A 13,222-nucleotide genomic window follows, 5' to 3' on the forward strand; every position below is an offset into this window, starting at 1 on the left:
CTCACAGAAAAACTGCTTTTGCCGTTTATCCTTTTGCTGGATTTGAATATCCTTTGGTCCGTTTTGACCCCCAACCTCTTCACTTCCAGATTTCCCTCCAAAGACATTAAGGTAAACGGGTGAGAAATTAAATAATCGTAACTACTCAGTCCAAACCAAGCCACGCCCACATACGCTTGTGCTCGAGGCACATTATCATCCGTTCACCCTCATTGGCTGAACTAAATCAGCCCAAATGAGCAGCAAACCGAGGGGGCGGGACAAGACGCCTGTCAATCATTCTTTTACCATGAAATTAGATAATGGTAATGGGAAATGGCTTGTATATGTATAGCGTTTCATCTACTCCTACAGTCATTCACCCATCCACACACTGACGGTGGTGAGCTACTGATGTCCAGTTACAGAAAAAGCCACTGATCACATTAAATGATCGGGGCTGAGAAAAACTAGTCCTTTGGAAAGACTCTGGGTTTTAATTAAGACTGTTTGGCACCAGTTTCACAGAATGTGATACGATATTTTTAATTAGTGTTTATTAGGTATTTTCACATTTTTAATGTAAACACCAGGGACCAGCCACTGATACCGGCTGTCCCTGATTAAAACTCATATCCATTAATGCTGCGAGTTTATAATCTAATGATATTAGACTTATTAATAGTGTTCAGAGAAGTACAGCTTCTCACAGCTATGATCAGCAGACATACAAATATGACAAGACTAATGGGATACCTGGTTTTTATTTTATTTTGAAAATAACTTATAAATACTATACCAGAAACACATGCAAGTTTAAAAAATACAAAAAGCATACAAAGGACATGTTTTAGCACAGGAGGGACCCGCTCTCTGCTATGACAACCCTCCCTGACCTTAACTGGAACACGAGCTCAGTTACATAAAACAAAAATAAAAACAAAAAAACCCAGCTTGTTTTCAGCGAGGAGACGTGCTGCAGGTCGCCACTTCGAGGTGACGTGGATCCAGATTCAACCGAATGGTTCTTTTGGGGGGGAAGGGGGGGTCGTTGGCAGACCTCAAAACCCACCAGGGTTTTTCTTCTGCTCGTTTTATCCCACGTCTTCAAAAAGATGAGTAAAATAAACAGTCAATAATAAAAATCAGACTGAGTTCCACTCTGCAGACCTGTGGAGGAGAATGACCGAACCAAACTGAGCAGCTGTTAAGAACAACAGCTCGGAGCAAAGAAGAACAAAAGTGGATCGGTGTGTGTGTGTGTGTGTGTGCTCCGTTCAGAAGAAAGTACCAGCAGTTTGTTCAGCACAAAGAAAGCTGAGAACACGCTTCAGTTCACTATCTACCAGCAGAGGAGAGAGAAACAGAGTCTGTGTGAAGTTTTTAGGGATTCTGAAAACGTCTTTTTGGTGTCAGTTGCTTCTCAAAGTCCTCAAGAAGCACTCGGTCCTAACCTTGAAGGAGGCTTTTCTGTGCGTTGAAGCCATTCTGCTGTTCCTCCACGTTTTGGGACGGAGACCCTGAGGAGGAAAAAAAACAAACAAATACACGTAAGATGCCTCCTCAAAGGGAGCTCATCGAAGAAAGATCTGCTGAAAGTGCTAAATGTTGCGTGTTTGGGAGGCTCAGCTACTACCACCCCAAATTTAAACCCAGCTGCTAGTGAAGTTGACTGAGTTATAGCCATTTTGTCTGGTCTAAGGTGAGCTGACTGGGGTGGCCATCTTGAATTAGGCTGACTCAAAAGGTAAGCGGCTAATACTTTTCGGAAATCTGTCCAGTCCTCCATGAGATGTTTTGCTAACAGAAAGACGGGGACAATGATGCTGTTTGAATCAGTCAGTGGTCAGAGCAGAAATCGCAGATGGACTTTTGGCTACTACCACCACTCCAAATCTGAGGTGAATCTGTGTAAAATGTAAATAAAAACAGAACGCAACCAGCTGCAAGTCTCATAAATCCAGATTTTATTCACAACAGAACATGAGGCACATGAAATGTTAAAAAAACTAAGAAACTGCACTATTAAAAAAAGTTGGGACTGGGGCAACAAAAGGCTGTAAAAGTAGACTGTATGAATAAGAAACAGCTGGAGGAGCATTTAGCAACTGACTAGGTTAACTGGCAACAGGTCAGTAAGAGGAGTGGGCATAAAAACAGCATTTTACAGAAGCTGAATCTATCAGAAGTAAAGATGGGCAGAGGTCCACATGTCTGAAAGAAAAATGTACAATAAGGTCCCTGGACTCAGGAACACGTCCACAAACAGCTCACTGTAACATCCACTAATGCTGCTTAAAGCTCTATGAGGCAAAACAGATACATGTGAACACCATCAACACCAGTGATTCCCAACTCCGGTTCTCGAGGAACACCATCCCTACATGTTTTAGTTGCTTCTCTGCTCTGACACACCTTATGTGAGTGACTGAATGATTAACAGGCTTCTGCAGAACCTGAAGACCTGCTGAAGAGCAGAGGAACAACTAAAACATTCAGGATTGTGTTCCTCAGGGACTGGAGTTGGGGAATCACTGCTCTAGAAATTCTGCTGTCTTCTCTGGACCAAAGCTCATTTAAAATGGACCGAGGCAAAGAGGAGAACTGTTCTGTGGTCAGACAAATCGAAATGTGAAGTTCTTTTTGGAAACCGTGAGGCTACGTCCTCCGTACTAAAAGCACTGCCCAACAAGCCTGCCTCTCTGATGGTATGGGGGAGCATTAGTGCTTATGGCATAGGCGCCATCAATCCGGACCAATATATATACAAGTTTAGAACAGCATATGATACCATCCAGCAAAGACCCAGGACTGTTCAGCAGCTAGAATCCTCCATCAGACAAGAATGGGACAACATTCCCTCTAAAACCTCCAGCAGCTGCTCTCCTCAGGTTCCAGATGTTCACAGACTGATTGTAGAAGAAGAGGTGGATAGTAGGAAACATGACCCTGTCCCATCTTTTTGAGACATGTTGCTGCCATCAAATTCAAAGTAACCTCATTATTTAAAGAAAAAAAATGTACCATTTCTGGGCGGCACAGTGGTGCAGTGGTTAGAGCTGTGGTTTACATGCATTACTCCGTGTACTCCACTGCCTGTTAGGTTCACTGGTAATTTTAAATTGTCTCTAGGTGTGAGGGTTGTTTGTCTCCATGTGTGCCTGTGATGGACTGGAGACCTGTCCAGGATGTCCCCCCGTCTCTCGCACAGTGATGGTTGGAGATCAGCGTCCCAGAAAAGAGATGCGGGTAAAGAAAATGTTTAAACATCTGATGTGTCCACCACGAAGAACATGAATTTATGAGATCTGCAAATCATCGCATTCTGTTTGTATTTATATTTGACACAATGTCCCCACTTCTTCAGAATTCGAGTTGACTGAATTAGAGCCATTTTTTGTTTTTATTTTGCCTTCAGCGGTGGGCGATAACGACACAAGGTGCCGAAACAAAACAGTGGGACCAAACTGGCTCCCCTTACCCCAGCTGTTGGGGGCCACGTCCCGGTTGCAGATCTCATTGGCCAGCCTCTCAAAGTACTCCGGCAGGTCGGCGTACTCGTCTCCGTAGGAGATGACCTTGATGCCCTTGTCCAGCATGTTGTCGCGCAGCTTCTTGAACTCGCCCACGTCTTCCCGCCGCACGAGCATGAAGTGCTCCAGGTCGGACTTGTGCTTGACCGCCTCCAGGAACAAGGCCTGGAAGGTCGTGTCGTCCACCGTGCGCCCGCAGCCCAGAAACACGAAAGACTTGGTCTCGTACAGCTTCTGGATCTCACGCTGTCGAAAAACACACCAGGAACACTCAAAGCATCTGTAACCTTCAGATGGTGTGCAGGAACTTAAACAGTAACAAAACACATGACTGAGTCCTGACTGACTTTACTGAAGAAGATGAAACAGAGTTGTTAAAGCTAAAAGATGATAAATGCTAGCTAAAAGCTATAAATAGGAAAATGCACGTAGAAAACGCTAGCTAAAAAATACATTCAGCAATCAAGTTGCTAAAAGCTAAAAGTAGCAAAAAAACAGAAAAAGTTAAGCTAAAAGAAGCAAAGTGATAAATAAAGCTAAAGAAGCAACAGGGTAGCTAACAGTAGCAATATGCTAGCTAAAAGCTAAAGTAACAAAATGCTAACTAAAAGCTTAAAATGGCAAAATGCTTGATAAAAGCTGAAAGCAAGAAAAGGCTAGTGAAAAGCTAAAATAGAAAAGGCCAACTAAAAGTAGCAAAATGCTACCTAAAAGCTAAAGTAGCAACATGCTATGTAAAAATAGCAAAAGGCTTGCTAAAAGCGGAAACTAGCAAGTCTACCTAAAAGCTAAAGTAGAAAAACACTAACTAAAAGTACCAAAAGGCTAGCTAAAAGCTGAAAGTGGCAGAATGGTAGCTAAAAACTTAAATTAGCATAAAAAGGAAAATAGAGCAGCTATGAAGCAGTCGTCAAAAAGAACAATTGTCTTCACAAGGAAGTGAAGACAATTTAATGTATATTTATGAAGCAAATATTTCTAAATAAAGTTAAATATTTTGAAACTTATAAACCTTAGAAAAACAAAAAGCCCTAGCACCCGTCTCCTGAATTAGCTGAGAGTTTTGATATATGATTGGCCAAAAGAGCAAAAAATCTGCACACATAGTTAGACGTACAAAGAGGTGAAAAGTAGGAAAGTGTGGTGTGAGTGTTTAATCCGTGTTCACGCAGCGCTCACCATAACCTCCGTGTTCCTCAGTACATTCTGGTAGCCAGCAGGGTGCAGCACAATCCCACTGGGGTTGGTGTAAACGCCGTGGATGTGCAGAACACTTAACCTCCGCTTCTCCTGAGCCCACTCCAGCACCTGGACACACACACACACACACGCAAGCATTTAACACTTCACTGCACAAAATCCTGTTCAGGCTGGGTGGGGAGTGAAGTCACTAAACAGTAAAGGGAGAGGATGTTAGCCCTGATGGAGGCGAGGCATAAATACCAGGACTGAGAGGCAGCGAAGTCCCGCTCAGATCCAATCTGGGTACGATTAAACAATGAAACCGATGTGCAACGGTAAATTAAGGGGGTGTGGTTTCAAACGACACGACTGGACAGCTGACCGTAAAGAAAATGGATGGAAAGCTGAACGGAGAGACAAAAATAAGCGAACGTATTTTTTCAGTCTTCAACAAAAAGCAAATATTTTTTCAATCTAGAAAACTCCACATCAGCCGATCGACCGCTTGTACTTTAGCTTTTAAAATCAAAGAACTCATTCCAGTCAAAGTCTTATCTTTTCCTCTGAACTCAGCCAACGAGGAACTTCACTTGTATGCACACGTCATAAAAGCAACTCTCACAGTTCTATATGTGAGCTGAACCACATAATCATGAAAATAAAAAATGGACGTTTACAGCAGATACATCCATCTTAATAGGAGAGTAAAATTCAGACCAACACAACATACAAGTGCTCACACCAAATCAGGCATAAGTGACCTTTGCACGTGTCTGATAGAAGGAAGGAAAAAAAGAAAAGAAGCTGACTGCATGTGTTGTGGCCGAAGAGATCAATTAGTGCCACGGCACAGCTGGGAGCAGCGGCTACCTTCTTCTCGTCGGTCAGATCTAAAGACTCCAGCTTGGTGCCCTGGTGGGCTGCGTAGATCTCCAGCAGGTTGTCGAAGTTGGTGGTGAGCACCAGCGCGCCGCTCTCCATCAGCTGCAGGACCGAGCGCAGGAGGTGCTTCCCCGCGTGCTCCATCTTGCACTCCAAGTCGTCGAACACTTCGTACAGGCAGTCCTTGAAGAACGTGGATCGCACGTTTCCGGTCCTCTAAAAAAAAACCAAACAAACAAAAAACAAAACGAACGCGGGGAGTTATTGACGGCACAGTTGTTTCTTTACTCTTTCACAAACACAAATACGTCGGTTCAAAGTCTATGCTGCCGCTCTGACGACACTTTAAAATGTCCAGTTGAGATTTTTATAGCTCTTCTGTTTGGGTAAAAGTGTCACACAGACGTGTTGGGATGTGTCTGAACGTGAACATAATTGCTGTTATGGCTGCTCGAGATAACCGTACAGAAAAGAAAAAGCTTTGACGATTAGGCCTTTAATGTCCCCGACTTATGATGCATATGAGGAGGATGTATATGATATTTATGCGTGCTGCTAAAGGAGACTGACTTGATCTGCTTAGTTTAAACAAATCCCGTCATAAACTCGAGGCAGGGAGTGTGTGTGCGGAGGTTCATGAAAGCAACCTCACACACATCTGTGCCAAACACCGTTCGTGGCTCCAGCAGCTCTCAGTCCACTTAAGAGATTATGTACCGTGACCGCGTGGCGTAAAGCTCATCCTTACCTGGCAGAGCGTGTTGTAAAAAGGGTGGGGGTTGGGGGTGTGGGGAGGATGCAGGCAGGCTAAGAATAGCAAAGATGCAGTGACCAAGGTGATCCTCGCTAGAAGGAAATGCTCCGCTGACTTCTACAGATTACAGCTCTAATGGGCTGAACAGCAGGAGGCCTTTCCACAGGAACAAGCTCATTATCCTCATCTAGTGTCCGCGGCGTCCATCCCGATCACCCTGTCCTTGGACCGGCTCGCCACTTATGTAAGAAGCGGCTAAAGAACAAGTAAACAATAATCGCCACTAAGGTCTGAACTGAGAAGCACGGAAGCTGAATGATCTGCAGATCCCAGTGTGACGGATCCAGCAACACATCCCAATACGTTGTATAAAGTCATTTTATTAACTTTTTTTTTTATTTCAGGAACACTTTAAAAGTGGCAGCTGGCACTTAGCCTGTGTGTTACTGAGCAATAAAGTGCGCAAGAGTCATATGGTAGCTTCGTAAAGAAATCGTTTCGTTTTATTAGCCTCTTATGCCTCTCGTGCTTTTCAACACTACCCTTAATTAGTTATTACGAATAACTGACCTCAGGGCGTTCTTTGTCGGTAAAAACCTCCACACCAGAGATGGTTCTGGGGTGTTGGTCAGGGGTGTTAGTTTTTTGTTATCGGAGCATTTGTAATTAAAGCTCAAACCTTGAGGATTATCACCAAAGAATCAGATTATTCCAAAATTAAACAACCATTTCAACAGCTGCTCCATCGGCTCACATGTGTTTCGTTCGCTTTCCTGTAGAAACGGCTGAAAAAGGTGTCGGGATTCATCGCGATGGCAGAGGTTTCGTTTCGGCTCGAGTTCGTCGCTCCCGCCGCACCCAGTCGAAGAGCACGGGAAAACCGAGCTGACACGCAAAAATCCATGAAAGTGGGTTAAACTCCCCCAGCCCAGGGTGGCTGGAATTAACCAGGTGGCTCACACTCTTACACTAAGTAGGCATTCCTGGGAATGAGTGATGAGAAGAAAGCAGGTCAGTAAGACACAGCTATTGGATTTGGTGCCGAATGTTCTTTTCGTGACCCGAGGTAACACGTGGTAAACCAACCGTCTCGAGCCAGAGGGCAGGAAACGTCAGAGTATTTGTATGATGAAGAGAAAAGATTTGCATGTGGGTTATGTGTCTGTAGTCGTGCTCATATTTCCTGCTGTACATCACTGTATGCTCAGGTGGAGCTTTAAATCCGTCTGAATGGAAACTCTGGGTTTGTGTGTGTGTGTGGGGGGGTCTAGTTCACATTATTCCATGCTTGTTTGTTTTTGTTTTTTTTTTAATTATCATTTTCTCTCCTCGGATCTGCTGTGCCAGAACCCGCTGTGTCTGTAGCCGACGGGAGTGGGCCCGGCGTCTGCGCAACTGTGGGTTGAAATAAACACGATGGCTGAAGCCATAAAAGCGCCGCCTGCTCCCTTTGTTCCGACGGGATGGGGAGGGAGGGGGTGGGGGCTGAAACAAAGCGTGTTTTTATCAATGTCAAAGGTGCGATGAGACATGACTAACACAGGAGGCAAACGGTGTTTAAGACTCCCATCTGCCAGCGCCGCTCCAGATCAGTCCGGTTCAGCTGGGAGGGAAAAAAAAAGAAGAAAAAAAAAAAGTCTCTCTCCACTTGTTTTTTCCTGGTTTTTTGACTGAAACTCCAAAAAAGTGTTGCCCGTTTGTCTGAAAAAGAACGTGAACGCCTGTAGGGCTTTGAAAGAGTCTTGTGTAAAGATCTTGTTATGACTGTGCGGCTGGATGGCGGGCATTTCTGTGCGCTTTGGTGCAACCTTGTTCGATTCATTACGTGGAGACACTTATCTTCCTCGCCATAACCTGTGAGACTCCCTTCATTTTGACTTCATGAATACTCCTGTTGTGTTTGTCACTTCCCCTAAGGGTTTGGTATTAAGTTAGCCTACCTCTCACCCTCTCCTCCGTTACATTATTTAACGGTCTATTGTCTATTTTCCTATCATCTGTTCCCTTTTCAGGGGTCCCCACAGCGACTTGTCCTCCTTCGTCTTAACTCTGTCTTCTGTGTCCTCTGTCCTCACTCCAACTGCATCCATACAGCTCCTCTTCGGCCTTCGTCGCATTATTTACCGGCCTGTTGATAATGTACGCTAAAGGCTAAACTGAGAATGTCTGCTGCGATCGAATAAGTTTCCTACGTTTTAACAGCGCCGCTCAATTCAAGGAATGAGAGCGTGCAGCAAGATGGAGGCAATAATCTCTATAGAGCACATTTAAAGCAAACAAATGAGACAATCAGTAAACCATACCTCCCTCAATAACACTGTTATGGATTCTTATGCGATTAAAAAGTGTCATATTGTGATATAAATAATACGATGCCACAATGGGTTTATGATCCCGAGCAGAGTTGCGTTTACACACTGATGCATGAAGCGGCGGACTGAGTGCCATTTTAAGCTGTTCTTCAGCTGCTGCAGCCACCGGATGTCTCACTCAAACGCAGCTATGAGAGCAGTAACAAACACAATATGATTGTTTCAAAGCCAAGACAGAAATGCTGCGCGTTGCCTTGGTCTGGGTCAGACAGCGGCACGTCGACGGAACTAATGGACCCAGCGAGGGTTAGGACGGCGTGTTAGCCTCCCAGAGCGACTTCAGTAACACGGAGCAGGTTTGGCTTCAGGAGGACGGGCCTCAAACAACATCTTATAAGACGTGCAAGACAGCTGCTGCTACTAAGGGTAGCAACAAAAACAAACTTGTTTCCCCATTTTCAAGAAAAAAACAAACAAACACTATAGAGTACAACGAGGTGGTGACAGAAGTAGCTGAGTGTGCGGTCCGAAGGTAAACAACTCAAAGCATTATTGTTATTATTTACTGACTGCACTTTGAGAGTTTATGGAAATGACTGTTGCCCTGACATATTACTTAGCTGATTCATACTGACTACACACAGTACCTATAAAAAGTATTCACCCCCGTGCACGTTTTATGCCCTTTATTGCTATCAAAAAAATCAATCAGTCAATATAAATAAGCTTAAAGTAAATAAAGTGACTGTCCTAATTCAGCTCAGAGAAAAGCTTATTAAAAAGTACAAGTCAGGGGATGGAGACAAGAGGATTTCAAAAGGTCCTAAACATCCCCAGGAGTTCTGTTAAATCCATCATCAGGAAATGGAAGGAATATGGGACGTGTAAATCTACCAAGAGCAGGCCGTCCTCACAGACTGAGTGCAGGAAGGAAAATAGTGAGAGAGACCACCAAGACCCCTGTGACTCTGAAGGAGGTCGGAGCTCCAGCAGGTGAGAAAGAAAGCCACTGCAGAAGAAAACTCAGCTAGAGTTTTCCAATCTCTAGGTGAGATTTAATGATTTATGACAGCAATAAAAAGGTAAAACATCCCTGTTTGCATTAGTGTTTGAGGTCACTTTTGTCAAGTGATCTTAAAGTTTTTGGAAGCTCTAACCGGTGTAAAATGTTGTGTTCGTAGGTGGAACTAAACCGCAAGACCCGATCTAGCCTTTAATGCAAAAGTTCAGATTGTTTTTATTAGAAACATCTGATTTATCATGAATAAAATCACTGCAGTGCAGGTTTATATGAGATGTAAGCTGTTAATATGCTCTTAATCCTGGTTTAAAGAGGAAAGTCATCTGGCTGCTCGTGCTCGTCTTCCTTCTGGTACTTTTAAACACAATTATATGAGAAACACGAAGCCTGGTCACTGTGTGTTCCCCATTAACCTGCTGTGTGAGCACCTATGGAACATCAAGTTTCAGAAGTTAAAGGTTTTGTAATGAGAGGAGGTTAAGATGTCTTGATGTAAACTTGTGGAAGTCGAAACAAAACATCCTGGCTGAAGGGAAGGAAGGACCTTGTGAGAGGCAGATTTAGAGAAGGGAAAGGGAAAGAAGAAGAAAAAGGCAACTCAGACGGTCATGGTCTTACCGGGGAAAGTTTCTGAATGAGGTCATGGGCCACGTGCACCAGATTCTTGTCTTCCTTCATGTGCTTCTGGAAACGCCGATTTTCCTCCTCCTCCAGAAGGTCGAAGTCATTGGCCGCGTCGAGCAGGGCCTGGATGAGGCCCTTCCAGGAGCGGAGCGCGGGGACCTGCGGGGCCACCGCGGAGCTCACCCCCGTGCCGATCACCAGCACCAGCTCCGGGGCTCGCTTCGTCTTCAGGCTGGGCAGCAGCTTCCTTTTGGGATGGAGAGGATGAGTGTTGACGGCTCTAAAGACGCGGCTCCTTCAACCGCTTACAACAGTGTTTAGCGTGCGGTGGGGAAATTAACACCTACCTTCATCGGGACCAGCAAAAGACAAACTAGGATTTCAATTCGGCTCTGCTGACAGAGCAGCTGAACGAGTCACAGCGTTTACAGCTGCACCGGAGCTCACCTGGGCTTTTTGGCGTTCGAGTCTGCATCCTGAGGATCAGCCGCAGGTCGCTTCTCCGTTTTCACCGCTACCACCGAGGCCATTCAGCTCCTGTAACACAAGCACACGCTCTCTCTGAAGGACCTGGGCGGTCACTGCAGCAACGGCCGGCTCAGCAAACAACACAGCTCCTCTGAATACATGTCACCTGCTGCGAGCACCTGGCTCACTCGTTTGGGAAGTTTGACCCGACAACTTTTTATCAGAGGGAAATTAGTCACCGACGTGTCACTTCCTCCTCGGCCTTACTGTCCACCTTCCACAAACACAAGTTATTGTATTCATCTCCTTCAGTCAATAAAACAACCCGATGACACACGGTGATAAAAATGACCATAAACACCATTGATCTGAACAGATAAACCCAAGTGACTAGACAAAATATATAGATACACACCAGATAATAGATTACTCAGTCAAACTTGTTTTAAGCCTGTAATGTTTAACTAGTTACCAAATAGGGAAATGCTGCTATGACCAGCTTACTGTAACCACCATTCTTTTTTTTTTTTTTTAAGCGAGAATACTCTTCTATACACTATTTTTAAGAGTTCAAGTCCTTCTAAGAGTTGTTAAATATACATCTGTTTAAGTTCAGCGATTACTGGTAGATTTTGAGGAAATGAAAAACATATTTGGCCAAAAATAATAAAGAAAAAAAAATGGTGTTGCTGCCCTGATCTCTAAAGAACAACATCAACCGTGAAAGAAAACTCATATTAGTCAACTTCTTAATATACAGTAAAAAACTGAGTGTGTGTGTGTGTGAGCCCAGTTTTGTTACCTTTGTAGGACCTTTTCTGGTACACACACACCTACCTTGTCAGGACCACTAGTCCTGTAAAGACAAAAGCCCGGTCCTGATATCTTCTTTTGATTAGGGTTCAGGGTTAATAATGGTTAGGGAAATCCTGGTCCTCGAGGGATCCTATCCTGCATGTTTTACTTGTTCCTTCCATACCCGATTCAGTGGTTAAATTCCCTCTTCATGTCCCGCAGAAGCCTGTTCATCACCCATTGATTCAAATCAGGTATGTTGGAGCAGAAAAACAAGGAAAACATGCAGGATGGTGGCCCTCCAGGACCAGGGTTAGGCTTCAGGAATGAATAGAAGTCAACACACGGTCCTGATAAGGATAGAAATACAAATGTGTGTGTGGGCAACACTGCCAGCAGACATGGTAACAACAAACAGATGTTCACAGATACTTCACCTACAAATCAGGGAGACTTACCTTTGATACAGGTAAATATCCAGTGTTTACTGCAGTTCACGTATTTATCCCTTAACTCCAAGATAAAGTATGAGTTTGATTCACTCTAGCAGTCTGCAACCTTGGACTAAGTTTAGCTTTTGTTTTGTTGTTGCTGCTTTTTTTATTAGTGTCTGAGCAGCAACTAATGATTAGCTAACCTTGATACTTTAAGCTAACTAAGTTACCAAGGCTGTCGAAGGCAAAAAACTCCCTCAGTATTAATGTTCATGCTGACAGAGGAGTCCAAAGCGGTACGTGCATGTTATTAATCCGTTTTTTTACAGCTAGTGCTGCTGTAATTTAATCCCTCCCGAGAAGCACCTGAAGCTGTCCGCACCGCCTCCTGCTGCCGTCAGAAACCCGGCGCTCCGCTCCGTCTGCCCGCACTCACACTCACAGTTCAAGTCGCCGCTAGCGGCAACATGACGCCTTCACGCGCTCGATAAACGGCTCGTAAATTTAACTCACTCGCGCTGACGGTCCACGTAGCAGCGTCGCAACTGACCTGTGCTTGGCATTACTTTTCAGCTAGCGTCAAACATGTAAGAAAAACTCAGTTTAAGGCTTGGCATTTTATTTCCCTGCATCATAGAATATAGTCACGCAGTTTATAACTTTGACTTCGAGACCTCCTTATCATTTCAAATGTTTCCAACAGCATTTGAAAGCAGCAGAAGCCTTACCATTTATGGCTTTGATTCAACTGTTGAGTCCATCTTAAAATGTTTACTTCAAGTCATGTCATCTGTATTTAATATTACTTAAACAAAAAAATAAATAAATAAAACAGTCTGTGTTTGCACGGTTGCATAAGATAGTCGAGTTAACTATTTTGATTTTGAGTGAGGAAGTAGTTCTAAATCAGCTTACACTCTGTCTTTTTTCCCAAGTTGGTGAGTTGGCTTTGCGGGAAAAATCAATATTGTTCTTTAAGATTGTCTATACAGGACACGTCAGCAGATTATAGTCTGTGCTGAAAACAGCTGCTAGACTGCCATCTTCTGTTGGAAAGAAGAAAGAAAAGGTTTCTAAAACAAAAACAAAAATGAGCAAAAACCAAAACAACAGAGATAATGTTGAGTCAGCTTTTTCTAACTACTTCTGCATACTTTGTGCTATTTCACTCATTCATATATCCGAACATTCAGCTCCATCGGGAATAGAGTCATGACTTCTAGTTTTTGTAACTTTTA

At 43.9% G+C, this 13,222-nt stretch overlaps 1 protein-coding gene across 4 annotated transcripts; it reads right to left on the reverse strand.

Annotated features, from left to right (window-relative positions):
* Positions 1 to 727: 727 nt before the first annotated feature.
* fam118b (family with sequence similarity 118 member B) lies at positions 728 to 12,731 on the reverse strand. 4 transcript variants are annotated; one of them, XM_037974059.1, is made up of 7 exons: positions 12,713 to 12,731; positions 10,735 to 10,824; positions 10,282 to 10,534; positions 5,565 to 5,792; positions 4,692 to 4,820; positions 3,461 to 3,758; positions 728 to 1,499 (listed from the first exon to the last, which is right to left on the reverse strand). In XM_037974059.1, the coding sequence occupies exons 2-7, from the start codon at positions 10,815 to 10,817 to the stop codon at positions 1,429 to 1,431; spliced, it is 1,062 nt and encodes a 353-aa protein (XP_037829987.1). In that variant the 5' UTR covers positions 10,818 to 10,824; positions 12,713 to 12,731; the 3' UTR covers positions 728 to 1,428. The 4 variants fall into 4 exon arrangements, with proteins under 4 accessions (XP_037829987.1, XP_024862542.1, XP_017275568.1 ...); XM_025006774.2 differs by lacking the exon at positions 12,713 to 12,731 and adding an exon at positions 12,351 to 12,686; XM_017420079.3 differs by lacking the exon at positions 12,713 to 12,731 and adding an exon at positions 12,009 to 12,685.
* Between the last annotated feature and the right edge of the window lie 491 nt (positions 12,732 to 13,222).

Source organism: Kryptolebias marmoratus, linkage group LG2, assembly GCF_001649575.2.
Source record: "Kryptolebias marmoratus isolate JLee-2015 linkage group LG2, ASM164957v2, whole genome shotgun sequence".
NCBI classification, from domain to species: Eukaryota; Metazoa; Chordata; class Actinopteri; order Cyprinodontiformes; family Rivulidae; genus Kryptolebias; species Kryptolebias marmoratus.

Coding starts and splice junctions, on each gene's coding strand:
- fam118b (XM_037974059.1), bottom strand. CDS start 10,817: ATGGCCTCGGTGGTAGCGGTGAAAACGGAGAAGCGACCTGCGGCTGAT. Junction 4,821..5,564: donor ATCTGACCGACGAGAAGAAG/GTAGCCGCTGCT, acceptor GTGTGTGTCCAG/GTGCTGGAGTGGGCTCAGGA. Junction 1,500..3,460: donor CGTGGCCCCCAACAGCTGGG/GTAAGGGGAGCC, acceptor TTTCCTCCTCAG/GGTCTCCGTCCCAAAACGTG.